This window comes from Microcaecilia unicolor, chromosome 5 (assembly GCF_901765095.1).
Source record: "Microcaecilia unicolor chromosome 5, aMicUni1.1, whole genome shotgun sequence".
NCBI lineage: Eukaryota > Metazoa > Chordata > Amphibia > Gymnophiona > Siphonopidae > Microcaecilia > Microcaecilia unicolor.
In genome coordinates this window covers 123,650,186-123,669,685 of record NC_044035.1, presented here as the reverse complement: position 1 = coordinate 123,669,685, position 19,500 = coordinate 123,650,186, and the positions used below count along the sequence as shown (strand labels likewise).

General features: G+C 45.2%; 1 protein-coding gene across 3 annotated transcripts; it reads left to right on the top strand.

Moving 5' to 3' along the window:
• The first annotated feature begins 785 nt into the window (after positions 1-785).
• Positions 786-19,174, top strand: TMEM254 (transmembrane protein 254). Of its 3 annotated transcripts, none has more exons than XM_030204873.1 (5): positions 786-868; positions 2,488-2,628; positions 10,192-10,295; positions 13,540-13,599; positions 18,673-19,174. In XM_030204873.1, exons 2-5 carry the CDS (start codon positions 2,512-2,514, stop codon positions 18,791-18,793), a joined length of 402 nt encoding a protein of 133 aa, XP_030060733.1. In that variant the 5' UTR covers positions 786-868; positions 2,488-2,511; the 3' UTR covers positions 18,794-19,174. The 3 variants fall into 3 exon arrangements, with proteins under 3 accessions (XP_030060733.1, XP_030060734.1, XP_030060732.1); XM_030204874.1 differs by lacking the exon at positions 786-868 and adding an exon at positions 1,168-1,490 and having other exon boundaries at positions 2,488-2,598; XM_030204872.1 differs by lacking the exon at positions 786-868 and adding an exon at positions 1,168-1,490.
• The last annotated feature ends 326 nt before the right edge of the window (positions 19,175-19,500 follow it).

Sequence of the window (19,500 nt, the reverse complement as noted above, 5' to 3'; positions counted from 1 at the left end):
CCTCCTCAATATCAATATCAAGGAGCTTTACATTTTTTTTTTTTTTTTTTTTTAAATGAAGTATCCATGAGTGTAATCTTCTATGTTTTAAGACCGTCGATGATTACACGTGAGAACACGTTGGATTAAGGACGCGCTGAAGGTGCTCGCAGTAGCTGGATCCCTTAATCATCGACGGTCTTAAAACATAGAAGATTACACTCATGGATACTTCATTTAAAAAAAAAAAAAATTTAAAGCTCCTTGATATTGATATTGAGGAGGGTTACCAGCAGTTGAAGCTGGTGGGCGCAGGACTTTTGATGGATGTAGTAGTACATTGACTACCACGTGGATTACCTTAAGAAATCTAATATAGATAGTCATCAAGGACAGTCCTTTGGGCCTGTAGGTTATTGAACTTGGAATATGCAATAGAAAATGTTGTTTTTTTTAAATGGTATCAGGTTGTAACTAGCTGGGTATATTCCATAGTTGTGGAAAGATGGTGTATGTAGGAGTATAAATGACCGGGATTGGGGAAGAATCTCCAGCAACGCTAGGAGCACTGTGGGGCTATATATGTTATATGTTTTATATTATCTATGTTGATATTTATATTTCTATATTAAAATCATTAAAATAATTTGACTATGTAGAACTAATTGAATAACAGGGAGTACAAGAGATATTTGTTTAAAGAACGTACTTTGTTTTTAAAATATAAGTTTTCCCAATATTTGTTACTAGTGAACTAAACAACGCCAAGCTCCGCCTACTGCTTGAAGCTCCGCCTACTGGCTTCAGCTCGTGTAATGGCCTGAGTTCACTCACTTAATCGTCTCTTGTTCATCCAACTTCCTTGGCTCTTAGTGTGTTCCACTTCCAAGTAAGTCTCACTCTCACCTTGCCACCCACTTCCCTCTGCACTTTTCAGCGGCCTAGCAACCACTTTTATGATGCCGGGCTTGTCGCTCAATCATACTTCGTGGAATTTTATAGTGCAATACAGCAGACAAAACCGTATCACTGTTATGGGCGGGTCCTGAGTGATGATTTCTTCCAGGCCCATAGTCAGTGAAGGGATGGGCGGAGCTCCGTAACGAGAGAGTAGGAGGAGCTTTAGATCACTGGTTGAAACAAGGGGTTGAAAAAAAGGAAGAATCGACAGGTATAGCTTGGCGGAGTTAAGTCATTGGTGATCTGTAGGTCACTGGTTGAAACAAGGGGTTCAAAAAAGGAAGAATCGAAAGGTATAGCTTGGCGGTGTTAAGTGAGTCGTGTTGTGCCGTCGTTGGTGATCTGTGTTGGGTGTTTGGATGATGTCACGTTTCGCGTGCTCTGCTCTCTAGAATTGTGCTGCAAGGAGACGAGACGACTGTGCGCGCTGTTCAGGTTGACACTTGCTACTGGTGCTGCTTCTTCTTAGGTGCGCTCCGCATCCTCTGGAATTCCAAAACACTATACAGTTTGTTCTTCATCGGCTCGCTGCATTCAGCCGGAGAGCCAAGGTGAGTGGCGCCTTTGGATAGGCTTTAAGTGCTGGGTTTTTTATTTATTTATTTATTTATTTATTTATTTATTTATTTATTTATTTATTTATTACATTTGTATCCCGCGCTTTCCCAATCAAAGCAGGTTCAATGCGGCTTACATAGTAATAGGGAATACAGAATATTGTTAGAGTTAAAAAAAATTAAGCTTTTTAGCTCCTAGCCACAACTCAATTGCCCTCCCCTTGTCCCTTCCTTCCTTCTCACCCGTAACTGTCTTGTCTGTATTATTTAGATTGTAAGCTCTTTTGAGCAGGTACTGTCTCTTTGTGTCATGTGTTCAGCACTGCGTGCGTCTGGTAGCCCTATACAAATGCTAATTAATAGAAAAGATAAGTAGGTAGTGATAAGCTGTGGAGAAGGAAGGGAGTAAGATGGGAATCCAATGGTATGGAGAAAGTTCAAGGGTAGGGGGACCAGGGAAACAAGCACAATAGACAATTTAATGCATTTGGAAGGGAACAACAATGGTTACTTGTTAAACAGTATCAGAACAAAAAAAAATGTGATTTTTTTTTTGGCTATTTCTGGCACATTGTTCCCATGAAGAAATTCATTCACAGATACATTTTGATGTATTGTTTTGATTTATTGGTTTTGTTTTGATCTATTGGTTCCTTGTTCAATCAGTATTGGGACATTCACTGTAAAATGTATTGTTTTGATTTATTGGTTTCTTGTTCAATCTATATTGTGATCACTGTAAATTAAAGTTAACACAGTTCAAGAGGTGTAAAATATAAAAGTGGGATTGTTGTGTTCTGATCATATTACTTTATTTCTATTGAATGGATGCAGTCTGTGTTTTAAGAGGGTAGTATTTCAAGAATGAAGAGCAAGAAACTGACGTTTTTGGTTATTGTCTTTCCATGCCCATTACTGCACTGGCAGCACTTCTTAACTAGATTTCTAATGTACTTTAATCTGTTCATTCCCCCCCCCCCCAATTATCCAGTACATTACTTCAGGCTGGAGAGAGATGACTGAGAGCACAGGCAGCACCTATTTCCGAAGGGCCAGCCTATTCTGGATGATGGTGATCAGCCTCTCCATGGGATTCTTCATGGTAAGCTCTGATGGCACCCCAGTTTGCCTGGTGAGCATCAAGGCAGGTTACTTAAAATATTTTTTGAGACTGAGATCAGGGTTGGTAAGCACTGCAAAATCCACTCATTCAGCACACTTCTCCCATCTAATAATGCTTTCCAGGATAGTAGCTGCAAAACTCCAATTAAATGTTTACTTAAGGGGAAACATACAGTTCTATACATAACAGAAGTAGAATAAAGGTCATCTCCACATTTATTCAGCCTTCTATGTGGGTAGAGGTTTAGGAAATTGTCCTTGGTAACTTTTCTCTCCTGTGCAACTGCTTCACCAGATGAAAGCTGCTTTATTATTATTTATTGCACTTGTATCCCACATTTTCCCACCTATTTGCAGGCTCAATGTGGCTTACAAAGACCTGTTATGGCATCGCCATACCAGGTTAAATAATCCAATTGGTGTTATAAAGAAGTTAATGAAGACAGGAGGATTTGTTCAAGCAGTTGTAGAAAAATAACATTCTGAGTAGTGTTGGATAGGTGTTGTGTTATAGTTAGTTAAGGGTTCTCGTGGTAGGATATGTTAAAAAGGTAAGTCTTCAGGGATTTGCGGAAGTTGGTTAATTCGTTGATCGTTCTCAGGTGAGTTGGAAGTGAATTCCATAGCTGCGAACTCATATAAGAAAAGCTGGTCGCGTGTGTTAGTTTGTATTTTAGTCCTTTACAGCTGGGGAAGTGAAGGTTAAGAAAGGTGCTGGAAGATCTCTTAGCGTTTCTGGGTGGTAGGTCCACGAGGTCCAGCATGTAGGTCGGGGCATCTCCGTAGATGATTTTATGAACAGTCATGCAGATTTTGAATGTGATACGTTCTTTAAGTGGGAGCCAGTGTAATTTCTTTCTTAGGGGTTTTGCACGTTCATATTTTGTTTTCCCAAATATGAGTCTGGCTGCTGTATTTTGGGCTGTTTGAAGTTTTTTGATGGTCTGTTCTTTACAGCCGGCATAGAGTGCATTGCAATAGTCCAGTTGGCTTAGTACCATTGATTGTACCAGGTTTCGAAAAGTGGCTCTTGGGAAGAAAGGTTTTACTCTTTTGAGTTTCCACATAGAATAGAACACTTTCTTAGTTGTGTTCATCACGTGGTTTTCAAGTGTGAGGTTTCGGTCAATGGTGACTCCCAGAATTTTCAAGTTGTTTGAAATGGGGAGGGAGAAGTTTTGAGTATTTATGGTGGTGAATCTATTTGTATTGTGTTGTGATGTTAGTATAAGGCATTGTGTTTATTCTGCGTTGAGTTTTAGTTGAAATGCGTCCGCCCAGGAGTACATGATTTGGAAGCTTTGGTTGATTTCGTTGGTGAAGGCTTCCTGAGGCTTGCAGATACACAGTCTTTGTAGGTGAGCCTATTTTCTGATGGACTCATTTCCATGGCGGTTCTCTTTCTTAATGCTTATTAAAGACTTGATGTTATTTCTTCTTTTACCCTTGCTCCTGTGCAAGTAAGGTATGCAGCTCCATGTATGTAATTTCAGTACCTTTTGTTGGCTCTGTTAAAATCACAGCCTTTCTGTTCTCTTCAGGTTCACTGACTTGGGTAGCCAGAGACCATCTTCCTATTAGATGTTTATTACTTGGGGAAGAATAGGGCCCAGCCTTGTTATCTAGCAGTGATGGTACAGTGGCCAGGGACCTGGAGCCAAAGACAAAGCCACTTCATGAGCTAGGGTTTTACATGCCCTCAGTTCCCCTCCACAGGGTTGTCTTCTCCTGCTGTTATTACTAAGCAGAAGGATCAACCCTGGTTTTGGAAACTGCAATAGTTTTCCCAAGATGAAAGTTCATACACCTCACACTAGTATGGAGTCAGTAGAAATCGCTATCAATCTGTGTGGTCTCTACACGGAAAATGAATTAGCTGTTACAACAAAGCATGTAAAACTGGTGTTTGGACCCTTCGCTATAACAAAGCATATTCTAGAACAAAAATGGATGGAGGGGGACAGTTCTAAGTACTTGAAGCCTCAAGCCATCCCATGAAAGTGGAGGTTCCACTTACCAAAATATATTAGCCACTAAGGTGTTAGTCTGGTTGTGAGCCTTTGGGCCCCGGCCAAGGCCTAGTGTAGGGGTTAGGCCAAGACCGAGGGCGGGCCGAGCGGGCACTACACTACCCCAGCTACCAAGCCCTGTACACACACACACGCAGCAACCAACTTGCACCACAGAAAAGGGAAGTAAGGGCAATCAGGCAGGCCTCACGGCCTAACTGGAACCGAGTCATACTTAGGAAGGGGAGAAAGAGATTAACCGAGGGGTCCCCCACGGGGACCGGAGCACCAGCAAACCCTTCGGTGCTGGTAATCAAGGAGGAAGGGAAGCATACACAGAAATCCGTCAAGCTCGTAGCCCACCACACACAAAGAAAGTGAGGGACTATCATATAAGATACTGTAGGCAGAGACCCTCAGCAAACAGGACAGGGAAAAGTCTGCAAAATGGAGTGCAGAGCCTAACACACACACCAGCACAGAAAGGGACAGGTCTCTGTAATACAGGAGCTAATACAGCAAAGAAAGGATTGAACCAGTCACACAGGGAACTGCATAGAAGTGCCAGAAGCAGAGAAGCTCTGCAGCCAAAGGGTTAAACCACACTCAACATACAGACAGTAACTAGAGGCAGGGAACACTGCAGACAATGGGTTAATCTGAGTACAATGAAAAAACAAACAACCCCCATGGAGAGAAACAAAGGGCAGGACCTGCCAAGCAGAAACAAACAGGGCATGAAGAAGGGAAGCAAAACAAACAGACTGGAACAGAACGAGGAGGGACTCACCACACCGCACCAGAGCCAAAGAGAGAACCCCAGGTGTAGTGAGAAAGGTAATTAGACACACACGCAGGTAGAGACAGAGCAATAGAAAACTGCAAGCCAGGATAGGAGAAGAACTCCACACAAGCACAGAGCAAATAGCTCAGACAGAGCACAGGTAAGGCTTCAGCGAATCGGAGAAAATACCAAAGCAGGAGTTGACGGGAGGGGTGAGCTTAAATAGATCAGACTGACATCAGCTCAGCCCCTGACAGACCAGTCAGGAGTGGTACCAAGCATTCCCCTGTCTGACTAGCAGAAATACTAACGGAATCATAACATAGGGTTGTTCATTGATGGGTTTTAGTATTTTTTCTTCCTTTTGTAAAAAGATGCAGGCTCTATTTTTGGAAGGGTTTCTTTGGTTCTATATTAATGGAAAATCTCTTGACCAGGACTGGTGCAAGGGTGTGGTTGCTCTGACTAGTTAAAATATTTGCCCCCCCCCCCCCCGGCTGCCACCTGTGCTGGTCATAATGTAAACATATCATATGTATTTATTTGTATTACACCTTTTCTGTTTGTCCAAAATCAATATAGCATGAATAGAGCAAATAATCCAGCATATGCTCCTTCTCCCTCTCACCATTGATGGTGTCTGAAATGCCCCCCCCCCCCCCCCAACCCCTCCTTCAAAGTCTCCTGCTCAGCTCCTCAAATATATACAGGGCTGGTGCAAAAATATTAGCCTTCAGCCTTACTCATTCTGCAATTAATTATCAGGCCCCTATCACTCCCAACCCTCCCCTCAAATTTTGATAATTAAACTCAACAGTCATGATCGTTCCAGAAGAATCCTACAAAAATGCATAAATATTACATTTTTAGTCCATATGTATAGATATAAATACTGTGGGCCTGATATTCAGACACTGGGAAGCAGCCCGCATAAGTGCTGCAATCGTTGCTAACCCTGGATATTCAATTTCAGGCCGTTTCTAGTGACTGGCATTCAAAATCCGTGTTTTTTTTTTTGGCTGGCTCAAATTTAACTAAGAGGCATATTTTCAAAGCACTTAGCCTTCCAAAGTTCCATAGAAACCTATGGAACTTTGGAAGGCTAAGTGCTTTGAAAATATGCCTCTATGTGAATATTCAGCGCTGGCCAGTTAAGTTTGTAGTGACCAAAGATAGGACCGCTATTTAGGTGGTCCAGTTTGGCCACTAAATTTAGCCAGTCAGTACTGAATATTGCCGGTCATCAGGCGATATGGCTGGTTATTTTTTCAGCGCTGGGCACGAATATTCAGAGGTAACTAGTTACCTTGCGCTGAATATTAGCGATTAGGTGCCGAAATGCTATTTAATCAGTCAGCAGCCGTTTCTGGCTAGTTTAATAGCACTGAGAGATGGTTAAATATTAGCTAGGGTAGGAGTGGATAAACATGTCCCGCTGCAGTATGTGCAGCCCGAGTCAATCCTTGTGTGAGTGAGATTAACAAGTTAGTTACTGCTTCCATTAAAGGCTTGGTTGAAAAGAGAAGCTTTCACCTGCTTCCTGAAGTAGAGGTAGTCTTGTGTTAAGCGGAGCCTTTCAGGCAATGCATTCCAGAGTGTGGGGGCTACTCCGGAGAAGGCTCGCTTGCGGGTATCACATCGTGTAATGTCTTTTGGAGAGGCTGTAGTTAGTGAAAGTCCTTGGCAGGACCTTAGTGTCCTTGGTGGTGTGTGGAGGATCATCCTATTCTTCAGATACTCGGGGCCATTTCCTTTCAGGGCCTTGAAGATCAGACATAGAGTTTTAAATTTCGCCCTGTATTGTACTGGTAGTCAATGAAGTTTTTGCAAAAATGGTGTGATGTGGTCATGTCGCTTGCAACCTTCTATGAATCTTGCTGGTGCAGGCCCTTTGTAGTCAGACCATTGTATAGTGCATTGCAATAATCCAGTCTTGATGTTGCCATGGCATGCACAACTGGGATAAGATTTACCTTCTCGATGTAAGGAGAGAGGCAGCGTAGTTGTCTCAAATAGTAGAAGCAGCTCTTGAAGGTTGCTTAGATTTGGGGAATCAGAGTAAGTGTTGAATCTAACTGTATTCCAAGGTTCCTGACTTGTGATTTGAGGGGGAGTTCATACTTCCCAAAAGGGATTTTGATGTCAAGTATGTATCCACTTGTGTTAGGGACCCAGAGAAGCTCGGTTTTACTTGGGTTCAGGCAAAGTTTGTTGTGTTTAACCCATTCTTGAATTGATGTTAGACAAGTGATCAGTTTATTCAAGGCTGTAGGTAAGTCAGGTTCAATGGGTATGAGTAGCTGCACATCATCCGCATACATGTAGAACTGAGTGTCCATTGACCGAATCAGCTCAGCTAGTGGCTTGAGGTAGATATTGAGCAGAATAGATGACAGTACTGATCCTTGTGGTACCCCGCATGGTGGTGATGAGTTGCTGCCAAACATTATGGATTGTTGCCTGTCTGATAGATAGGATCTGAACCAGGCAAGTACTGTACCATTGATACCTGTTTCTGTCAGTCGTGCTAGCAAGATATCATGATCCACAGTGTCAAAAGCGGCTGAGAAATGTAGCAGTACTAACATCAAGGCAAATCCCTTGTCTCGGTTTCTGTGAAGATCATCTAGCAGGGATACGAGGACGTTTCTGTTCCATAACCAGGTCTGAATCCAGATTGACATGGATCTAGCCAGTTACTCTTTTCTAGCCATTCATTAAGTTGAACACAAACTGTTTGTTCTGTGAGTTTCCCTAGAAACCGGATGTTGGATTCTGGCCTGTAACTTTCAAGTTTGTCCTGGTCAAGGTTGTTTTTCTTCAGCAGAGGGCGAACCACTGCCCTTTTTAATGCTGTTGGTAGTTGCCCATTAGAAAGAGAGGTTTTCACAATTTTTGTGGCGCCTTCTATAAGGCCCATACTTGCCTGCTGCACTATCTTTGATGGGCAGGGATTGAGGGAGCAGGTAGTTGGTCGAAGGTCTCTTAGGATTTTGTCAAGGCTCTCCTCTGTCATTAGGTTGTGTTCCATCTGTCTCTGTTAGGAGGGGTGAGTTTGTGCACCCCTGGTTGACTGGTTGGGCACTGGATGGGATTGCCTGTAAATCCTGGTGGAGACTTTTAATTTTGTTGGCAAAGTATGCAGCAAAATCATTGCAGTTCAGTTTAGACTGGGCAGGCTGGTTTTGTTATGGGGGTTGCAGTAGGCTGTTTACTATACTGAACAGCCTAGAGCTGTGGAGGAATCGGAAGCAATTTTGGGTGGCATTAGAGTTAGTAAAAATGTATCGACTCCTGCTTCCAAATAAAAACGTATAATATGTGGTAAATTTTAACATTTTGTACTCATTGTACTGCATCTAAACTACTGGTAAATATAAGTTATATTTATCAGTACTTTAGATCCAGAACACTAGTTGAAACTGGAATCGGAGCCAAAGGTTTGGCATACTGACTCCACAGCCCTGGTTATGCCTGCCCTAAAATGAAACAGTAAGGCAGCCCAAATTTGGATTATATGCTTCAGGAAGGGAGAGAATCAGCTTCGAGTGCATAGCACCCCACACTCAAATTTACAGGACATAGAACTAACAATAGAACAGTAGCAGTGTCTGGTGTCAAGTATTACAGCTGGAATTTTAAATATATTAACAAAATTAAAAATAATTTCCAAAGTCATGTGGAGGAGCATTTTTGATAGAACGTCTAAATTAGAATTTGGACGTTTTACACAAAACGTCCAAATTTTGAACAGGAAAGAAGGTCATTTTCGAAAAAGATAGACGTCTATCTTTTGTTTTCGAAAATACTGTGGATGTTTTGTGATTTGGACATTTTTTTTTTGTGGGGGGTGCCATTTTCGAAAAAAAAAAAAAAAAAGTCCAAGTGCAAAATGTCCAAAATCAAGCCATTGGGATGTAGGAGGAGCCAGGATTTTTAGTAGACTGGTCCCCCTGACATCCCAGGACAGCAATAGGGCCCCTAGGCGGCACTGCGGTGGACTTCATAAACTGCTCCCAGGTACACATCTGACCATTTCTCCCTTACCTTGTGTGCCGAGCCCCCCCCCCCCCCGCAAAAACCCACCCCAAACCCACTACTCCTCAACTGTACACCACTATCATAGCCCTTATGGGTGAAGGGGGCACCTATATGTGGGTACAGTGGGTTTCTGGTGAGTTTTGGAGGGCTCACAGTTTCCTCCTCAAGTGTAACAGGTAGGATGAGGTAGGAGCCTGGGTTCACCTGTCAGAAGTGCACTGCACCTACTACAAAACTACTCCATGGACCTGCATATTTATTAGGGATATCCTGAAAACCTGGCCTGTTGGTGGACCTTGAGGACTAGGAAGTGGGAACCACTGACTTAAACTTATCCAGGTTTCCATATGTCTCCTTCATGACTTGCTCAGGCTTTCTGTGCATCCTCTTCATAAGCTCCTCCTTATGTTTTCCTTCTTCCATTTTCTCCTGTTCTCCTTCCCTTTGCCTCTCCTGTCTCTCCCTCACTTGTGGCTCCATCTCTTTTTTTTTTTTTTTTTCCCCTTCTCTTTCTCTACCCTGCTCTTTTTCTCTACCTTACCGCCCTCATGACCAATTACCTGCTCCTTTTCTTTCCATCCTTGTGTGGCTCCCCCATACATACTTTCCCTTTGAAAACTTCTGCAGGAAGTAGCCGCTTGTGTTTGTATCTGCTTTTTCTGATATTACTTTTCCTTAGACTTGTATGTGGATTTGAAAATGGAATTTAATCCATATATTTAATCTGTTTTATTTTTAGTGGACGATTTGTTGGCCCTCACACATGCCATTCCAAAGTCTTGGTCCTGCAGGATCTTTCATTAAATATCTAGTGAATAACCACTACAAGTGGTTGTACTGGGGGTAAGTGGGATTTGTAAAACAATTGTCTCTCAATTCTTCATTTCAAATTGTGTGCTAAATCACAACAGAGGCTGACCAAACCCAGTGAGAACACAGCACTGAGAGGAAAACACGCTCTCTCTCTCTCTCTCTCTCTACATTGTAAACGCTGAGCCGGTGAGGCAGGCTTTTGGTGCTCTGAGCCATTGCCTCACCTTGCTCATCCCTTGAGCCAGCCCTGGGTTTTAGTATTATTATTCCACTTTCCAGATACTTGGCCATTCTTCCATTTTTTTTCCCCAAGTCCTCTTTCATTTTCCCCTCTTTTCATGTCAGCTGTCCTGAAGATGTTCATATCATTTACAAACAATCATATTTTTCCTTTGTGTCTCAACAGCGTTAATAAAGGTATTTAAGAGCCAGTAATAGTACCAAGCTGTGGGCACTCCATTTGTCACTTTAATAGAATGGACTCCACTGGCCACCACTCCCTGTGCCTCTACTGGTTCCTCACCTGCTGCTTTTTTCAGTCTTGGCCAAAAGCTTTCAACTGCAGCTGAAACTCAACATCTGGTTTTGGCCAAAGCCGAAACTGAAATTGCAAACTCAAGTTTGGTTGTGTGAATGTGAACCATTGAGGGCCACTGAGGATTGTTGGAACTTAGTCTGTATCCCTCTGCTAAGCCCACAGTATCCAAGCCAGAATATACTTTAAATAATTAGACTGTATTTTACCTCCAAGCAAAATAGTCTCCACACACATGGACCGCAGCTAAAACTGAAACAAAAGCCACAGAGCTTTCACAGTGGCTGATTTTGTGCCATACTCGGAATGACAACTGACATGGCTAATTCCTAGAGCTTATCCCAAATTTACAGGCTTAAATGTCAGCTAAAACTTGTACTGGAAGCATTTATCTGGAACACTGTATTTGCCATATAAAGTATTGTGCAAGACGATAACCGCATTATGTGCAATCATAGTACAAAAAACAACAAAACAAAAGTGTAGCCCCCTCCCCCCCCCCCCCCCCCCCCCCCCCGGACTACCTTACAATCCTTAGTAGCGTAGTTGAGTCAGGAGTAGGGTTACCATATTTGCAGAGACAAAAAGAGGATACCAAAAATCAAATTCTGTTTTACACAGTCACCTTGACCCCCTCAAAAAAAGCCAGATTCTATAAGCAGTGAAAATACTGGTAAAAATAACAGAAATGCATTTTCTTAAGTACTCTGCTAAATACGAAATTAGAAAAGATGTATATTTCCAAAAAAGCAAACATCCATGAGCAAAATGGCCCCCTTTGTTTACTTTCGTTTTCCTCCCATCCATGAGCTGCGTATCCCCCTTCTATCCATGTGCTGTAATTTCCCCCGATTCCCTTCTCCCCCTCACCCAACTCCATCCATCCACCTCCCTTCCCGCCCTGAGTCAGGGTGCCCTCCCTGAGTGTACCTTAACATGCCCTTGTGATCTAGTGGCCTCTTCAGGGCAGGAAAGAACCCCACTCTTGCCCACTGCTGCTGCCGCTTCAAAATGGCTGCCGAAACTTCAGGCGGTGGCCTTGCAAGACTTTCATGGAAGTCTCGCGAGGCCACCGCTTGAAGTCTCGGCAGCGGGCAGAAAAGAGTGAGGTCCTTTCCTGCCCCAGTAAGACTACCACTAGACCACCAGAGCATGGGGGGAGGGGTACCCTGAGGCCCACCAGCCAGCCCAGATTCCTGGACAAATGGGTAGGCTGGAAAAAAAAACCTGGACCCCAACAGCCCCCTGAAAAGGAGGACATGTCCGGGGAATTCCGAATGTATGGTAATCCTAGGCAGGAGCAGTACCTTAGTCGTGGCAGACATTTTGAGAGCATAGCCAGAATGGGCAGGAATAACTGGGGATTGCTCTTACCCCAACTATACCCCTAGAGCACCAGGGATTATAAGATAGGTTGGGGGGCACGGGAGGAGGGACAACTCCTGTTTGGGGGAAGAGAGGGAAAGAGACACATAGGATAAAGCATAAATTTTCAGTTTCCACTGAAAACACATGGTCATTTTCAGCTGAAACTGAAACCATGGCCGAAAATTAAAATAACATTTCATCTGAAACTGGGCAGAGAGAGGATTTTGGGCTGGTTTCAGTACCGTAACCAAAGCCAAAATTCGGTTGGCCTCTAACTCCATTATTGAGTTTGTTTGCCAGTTTTCTATGTGGAATAATGTCAAAGACCTTTACTATGCTTCAGTTAAACAACATCGCAGTTACAAACCTAATTGCCTTACTGGGTAGACTGGATGGGCCATTTGGTACTTATCTGCCATTGTTTACTATGTTAGTGCACCTCCTGGGCTACCACAATAGCCTTACCCTCATTTGTGTTAGTGGTTCAAGTATGTCCTCATCTGTATATGGGTTTGTAATCTTCGTCATGTTTATCTGACTTTTCTTTACCTATCTCAAGTCGGTTGCTGACACCTTATCTTAAACTAGTAAAAAAGGCCTGTTTCTCAAAGAAATGAAACGGGCGCTAGCAAGGTTTTCATCGGAGTATGTATGTATGTGACAGAGAGTGAATGGGGTGTGTGTGTGTCACAGAGAGAGAGTGAGACTGGGTGTGACTGTGTGAGAGAGAGAGTGTGTGTGTGAGAATGAGTATGTGCCAGGGTCGTCCCCCTCCCTCACTCTGAGTTCCAGGGTCGTCCCCTCCCTCCCAGTTCCAGGGGCCCCCCCTTCCAGGGTCCCCCCCCCCTCCTCCCTTTCTCCCTCCCACCCAGTTCCAGGGTCCCCCCTCCCTCCCAGTTCCACGGTTGTTGTCCCTTCCTTCCAGTCCACGCCCCCTCCGTATGAATTTTAAAATTCAGACAGGTCTCTGCCGAGGTGCTGGGTGGGGGGAGGTGCTAATCGCTGTCAATCTAACGACACACAGCTTTTACCGTCCACCAGCTGACAACAGCGGGGGGCTTACGCAGCCACGGGCACTCACCAGGATAAACTTCACCTCCTGGTCTTGTCTCTGTCCATGATGCGTGTGATGTGGCCTACCCCTTCACTCTCGCTGCTCCGCCCTCGACATCACGTTTTGATGCGAGGGCGGGGCAGAGAGAAATGTGACACACTTACGAACCCTTCACTGAAGCCACGGAGTCAGCTTCAGAACGTTGGAGGTGCTTTTTATTATAGTAGGTAAGATTGTTTCCTGAATATTTAGAGACCATGTACTATTAATGTTTAGTTTTTGTTTTTCAAAAAATGAATTCTGTGCTTGTTTTTCAGATTCTGGGTAGCCTGGGGATTCCATATTATAGAAGCTTTCTATGCCATGAAGCTATGCAGGTATGTCTTTCTAAGAGCAGTCATTTCTGTAAAAAAATAAATAAAGTGAAAACTGACCTTCATGGCCTCAGCTTGTACACAAGTTTACTGTTCATGCAAAAGTGTAGAGTAGTAAATATTTCACCTCTCTCAGGAAATCAAGTTCACACAATCTTAAAAGAACACTACATCTCATTGAGGTGCTGTTAATCTTTTCTTGCAAAAACTGGTCTGTAAAAGGTCTTTGTATGCTGGTTTTCACAGAATTCTGAGCTGGCAAACTGCTTTGCATGAGATGGATCACAGCAGCTCACTAGCTCAGAATTTTAGGACACTTTTGCAGAGTGGACTATGTGCCAAAGCTGCTACTTCCGAGGGAGCCTTGCACACACAAATTCTCAAAAGTACTTGATGTTTTGGGTTGTGCAAAAAATAAAAAATAAAAACCCCACACATTTTAACACATATAGGCCCTCCTCTTAAAAAAAAAAAAGAAGTGCAGTTTGATGCACTAAACTCCTCAAAATTGAATAGAGGTCAGCCTGATTCCCTTTTTCTGTCTTGATGGCCCTTTTTGAACAATGTCTGCCTAGTAATGACCTATAATTTCAGTTAAATTAGATTAACTAAATAAGTAAAAATGTGGCAACAGGAAGCAGGTGATGTGAGTACCCAGGAGAACTGTTCTTGGTTTTATTAAACTTAACCATGTGTCGGGGGGGAGGGGGGTTGCTTTGGTTTGGTTGGGTTTTTTTTTTGCAAAACTGGAAAGACCGAAAAGAGGAGGGTCCCTGTAGAAAACAAGATAAAAAGAGTGGTGATGAACAAGGGGAGGGGATGTTAAGATGTCTCGTAAATCCACAAGAAATAAAGGTTTATTGTAAGTCCCAATATGATAACAAATAATTCATGACATTCACAGTGTCTTGATATGGCTGTGTTTTGGTGTGATGTGCCTGCATCAGGAGTGCACTAATTGTGATATGCCAAGTTTCTAATTTTGAGCAGTAAAAATCCTTGAATATCCTTAAGCTTTATTTTCATCAAACATAAAGATGGTGGTGGCTTCCCAAAAAGCACTGCCGAAATTCTTTCTTATTGTTTTTTTTTTTTTTTTTAAGGGAAAGAGAGCCCATAGATAAAGTAGGTGCAGATTACTGCCTGTGTGTGTGTTTGATTTTCTAAAACTGTGCTTCTCATCCCGATCCTCAGGGCACACCCAAACAGTCAGGTTTTTCAGGATATCGAGAAAATATGCATGAGATATATTTGCACACAAAGTAGACAGTGAATGCAAGTCTTTTTTTTTTTTTCATTTTCATCAGGATATCTGAAAACCTGGGTGTGCCCTGAGGACTGGGTTGAGAAGCACTGTTCTAAAGGATACTCTGCTCACAATTTCTGTGTGGAGAAATGAGTGCAAAGTCCCTTGGTAAAAATAACCACAGACTTTGGAACTATATGAACAGTTCTGAAAATAGCCTCTTCCATATCATCATGCTGATCAATCCATAGACTGGTGGGTTGTGTCCATCTACCAGCAGGTGGAGATAGAGAGCAATCCTTTTGCCTCCCTATATGTGGTCATGTGCTGCTGGAAACTCCTCAGTATGTTCTCTATCTCAGCAGGTGGTGGTCACACAAAGCAGCAGCTCTGGCTAGGTCTCCAAGCCTAATTCTTAGGTTTTGTTGAGTACCTGGGGTTGAGGGCTCTTCTTAAGCAAGTGCAAACCTGGTGGTGCCAGGTCCCTCCTTTTCTCCCCCCTCCCGCTGGCTCCGTTAAAAAAAAAAAAAAAATGTTGAACGTCCTTTAAGGGCGTTTATTTCAACGTTTATTTCAGCGTTTATTGCAGCTGCTCACTGGGACACCAGTTCGTTACAGCTCGGAGCGAGAAGCAGGTAATTTTTACCTTTTGTAGCGGGCAGGGGGTTTCCCCGATCGGTCTCCACGTGGCCTATGGCGTCGGAGGGTGAGGGCGCGAAGAATTGATCCCCGGACCGCATGTGCGCGTCTAGCGGGGTTTCAAAGCCTGAATCGCCTTTTTTGGGCGTCAGTTTGGAGGCCGGTCAGTGTCCCAGTTCTTCCTCCGGTGCGGCGGTTTTTCCCGCCATAAACGCCCATCCCCCGCTGCTGCCCCCCCCCCCCCCCCCCATTTTGGCCGGCCATTCTGCTCGGACGGCTTCTTCTTGGGCCGCCCTCGAGGTGGGAGACGTTAATGCTATGGTCGCCCTTGATTCAGGGCGACGGCAAGAAAGCGGCCAAAGTTAAGCGCCGTTTTTCCCGCACAGCTCCTTCTCGGAGTTTCGCGCCAGACGCCATTTTGGATGCGCAGCATGTTTCTCCCCTGCTCTTGCAAGCGCCGGTTGAGGGTGCGTCTATGGCCGTGGCCCAGGCTACAGAAGTGCACAGTCTGGGGGGTTTCTCCCCTGAGTTCATTTTGCTGCTGCATCAGGCTTTCCTTATGCAAAACGCTCTGGTCTCCTGCAGAGGCAAAGTGGTCTATCAACCTCCTGGAACTCAGAGCCATTCGGTTGGCGCTTTTGGAGTTTCTCCCGGTACTGGCGTTGAAGCCAGTACGGGTCCTGTCGGACAATGCCACGGCTGTGGCCTATGTTAATCGCCAGGGAAGTACCAAGAGCGCCCCTCTAGCCAAGGAGGTCATGAATCTATGCCAGTGGCGGAAGCGAACCTGGAACAGCTGTCGGCGGCCCACATTGCCGGAGTCATGAATGTCAAGGCGGACTTTCTCAGTCGCCATACCTTGGATCCCGGAGAGTGGCAGCTATCGGCTCAGGCGTTCTTGGACATTACGAGCCGCTGGGACCAGCCGAGCCTAGATCTGATGGCGTCATCGGCCAATTGCCAAGTGCAGAGCTTTTTCAGCAGAGGACGGGACCCTCGATCTCTGGGAGTAGATGCTCTTCTCCAACAGTGGCCGACACAGGTGCTTCTCTATGTGTTCCCGCCCTGGCCCATGTTGGGCAGGGTGCTAGACCGGGTGGCAAAGTATCCGGGCCGGATAATCCTGGTAGGTCCGGACTGGCCCAGACGTCCCTGGTATGCGGACTTGATCAGGCTCTTAGTGGACAGCCCTCTACGGCTGCCAGCGGAACAGGGCCTGTTGCATCAGGGTCCCGTGGTGATGGAGGATCCCTCCCCCTTTCGTCTTATGGCCTGGCTATTGAGTGGCAGCGTCTGAGGAAGAAGGGCTTCTTCAGACAAGGTCATCGCCACTATGCTGAGAGCGAGGAAGCGCTCTACTTCTACTGCTTACGCCAGGGTTTGGCGTACGTTTGCATCGTGGTGTGAGGCAGGCTGTCTTTCTCCCTTCACCGCTCCAATTTCTTCAGTGTTGGCATTCCTGCAAGAAGGTCTGGAGAAAGGCCTGTCGCTCAGTTCCCTTAAAGTCCAGGTTGCGGCTCTAGCTTGCTTCAGGGGTCGCCTGAAGGGTGCTTCCCTGGCCTCGCAGCCAGATGTGGTGCACTTTCTCAAGGGAGTTAATCACCTACGCCCTCCTCTGTGCTCGGTGGTGCCTGCGTGGAATCTCAATCTGGTGCTAAGAGCCTTGCAGAAGCCGCCTTTTGAACCCTTGTCGAGGGCATCTCTGAAAGACCTGACGTTGAAAGCAGTGTTTTTGGTGGCTATCACTTCAGCCAGACGAGTTTCCGAGCTCCTGGCGCTATCATGTCGGGAACCCTTCCTGCAGTTCTCTGAGGCAGGAGTGTCTATTCGCACGGTGCCTTCCTTCCTGCCCAAGATTGTTTCTCGTTTCCATGTGAATCAGCAGCTCTGCCTACCCTCCTTTCGTAGGGAGGACTACCCAGAGGAGTACTCTGCTCTCAAATATCTAGATGTGAGACGAGTCATCATCAGATACTTGGAAGTGACCAATGATTTCCGTAAGTCAGATCATCTGTTTGTGCTGTTCGCAGGTCCTCGTAAGGGTCTGCAGGCATCCAAGCCTACAGTGGCACGATGGGTCAAGGAAACCATTGCAGCGGCTTATGTGGCCGCGGGGAAGGTGCCACCTATCCAGCTGAAGGCTCACTCCACTAGAGCACAGGCGGCCTCGATGGCAGAGGCCGGGTCCGTCTCCTTGGAAGAGATTTGTAAGGCGGCAACTTGGGCGTCGGCTCATACCTTCTCCAGGCATTATCGCTTGACTGTGGCTGCTCGGGAGGAGGCCTGGTTTGGAGCTTCAGTGTTGTGGTCAGGGATTTCTATGTCCCGCCCTGGGTGAGTACTGCTTTGGTACATCCCACCAGTCTATGGATTGATCAGCATGATGATATGGAAGGTAAAATTATGTATCATACCTGATAATTTTCTTTCCATTAATCATAGCTGATCAATCCATAGCCCCTCCCAGATATCTGTTCTATTTATATTCTGGTTGCATTTCAGGTTCAAGTTTAGTCTTCTGTTCCTGTTCAGGAGAATCTTCATGTTCAAGTTTTCTCGATTGAATTCTTCTGGAGTTGAGACGATTTTGTGTTAGAGTGAGCTGCTGCTGCATTCCTCTCCCCTCCGTTTTACGGGGCTGGATTGAGACCTAAATTCTGCCGGCGCTCCCTCCCGCTTCGTGCGGCTGTAGGGCAGCTTTGTACCCCTCCCGCTGCGGCGGTGTTGGGGGTCAGTCAGCTCCTCCCGCGGTTGCGGTTGCAGGATAAGCCAGATCCCCTCGCATCGGCGGGTGTGGTGTCCCTCCCCCGCTCCGCGGGATGAGCTGGACGGATTCCCCTCCCCCACTTGTGTGGGGATGAGCTGGGTTGATTCCCCTCCCCCGTTTCGGTGGTGGTGAGCTGGGCAGAGTGTCCCTTTGTGGGTGTAATTCTCTAAGTGCTGAGTCCTGCGGATGGAGCTTTGATATCGACATACTGAGGAGTTTCCGGCAGCACATGACCACATATAGGGAGGCAAAAGGATTGCTCTCTATCTCCACCTGCTGGTAGATGGACACAACCCACCAGTCTATGGATTGATCAGCTATGATTAATGGAAAGAAAATTATCAGGTATGATACATAATTTTATCTTCTTCCCCCCCCCCCCCCCCAAACAAAATAAAAACCCTTTGTTTCTGCTTGTATGCAGTGCGAAAGGCATCACCAACCACCGTGTCCAGTTGCAGTGGGTCTTGCAAACGCTGCTGTTTGGGGCAGCTTCCCTCTCTCTGCTATTTAATTATAAGCCTGGACAGCTGAAGAAAAGTTGAAGAATCTCATGCAGATGGAAAGTGCATTCCCATTCGAACTGGCGTTTATGAAGCACCCTGTTCACTGATGCATATTGAGGCAAACAGCAATAGACTTCCTGGAGTAGTCAATCTGGGACTTGTTCAGCTGGCCATCATCCTATGCTACACAATATTTATAATTATTAAGATTCTCAATTGATTTCTTCAAAATCTTGTATCTTAGAAATCGTTTTAAAGCTATATTCCTTCAGTCTATCTCTAGGCTTTTCAAATCACATAGGATCCTATGTAACTTTCTAAGTCTGTGTGCTTTGAAAATGAGCACCATTGTCTCCTTGTCCTTCCCCGGTGGCATAAATTCTGTCTTGGTTTTAGTCACTGCTGTGCAGGGAGGTCAAGGAAAAAAAAGGGGGTCCACTTTCAGCTGCTTCTAGATCTGTAGGTGTAAATGTATTCCCCTCCCCCTGCTCTGGGTGCCCTTCCTGAATACTGACTTTCAGGCCCATAATTTCAATTTGTCACTGTTCGTATTGTTTTCTGTAGAGAGAAACTATCAGGAAAGGTAACTGTTAGAAAACACCTAGCATCCACCTGGGGTTAAACCTGCAGCCATCTGGAGGGTCTGTCCCCTTCATTGCTCAGGACCACCTGCACCTGGGCATGTGCTCTACATTGCACCCTCCTCCCACCGACTGGGTCCTGCTTGCTTCTGGGCTACCTAGTCT

Excerpts from the sequence above, each read along its gene's own strand:
- TMEM254 (XM_030204873.1), top strand. The coding sequence starts at position 2,512 with ATGACTGAGAGCACAGGCAGCACCTATTTCCGAAGGGCCAGCCTATTC. Across the intron at positions 2,629-10,191 it reads ATGGCACCCCAGTTTGCCTG|TGGACGATTTGTTGGCCCTC; the intron begins GTGAGCATCAAG and ends TTTTATTTTTAG. Across the intron at positions 13,600-18,672 it reads TATGCCATGAAGCTATGCAG|TGCGAAAGGCATCACCAACC; the intron begins GTATGTCTTTCT and ends GCTTGTATGCAG.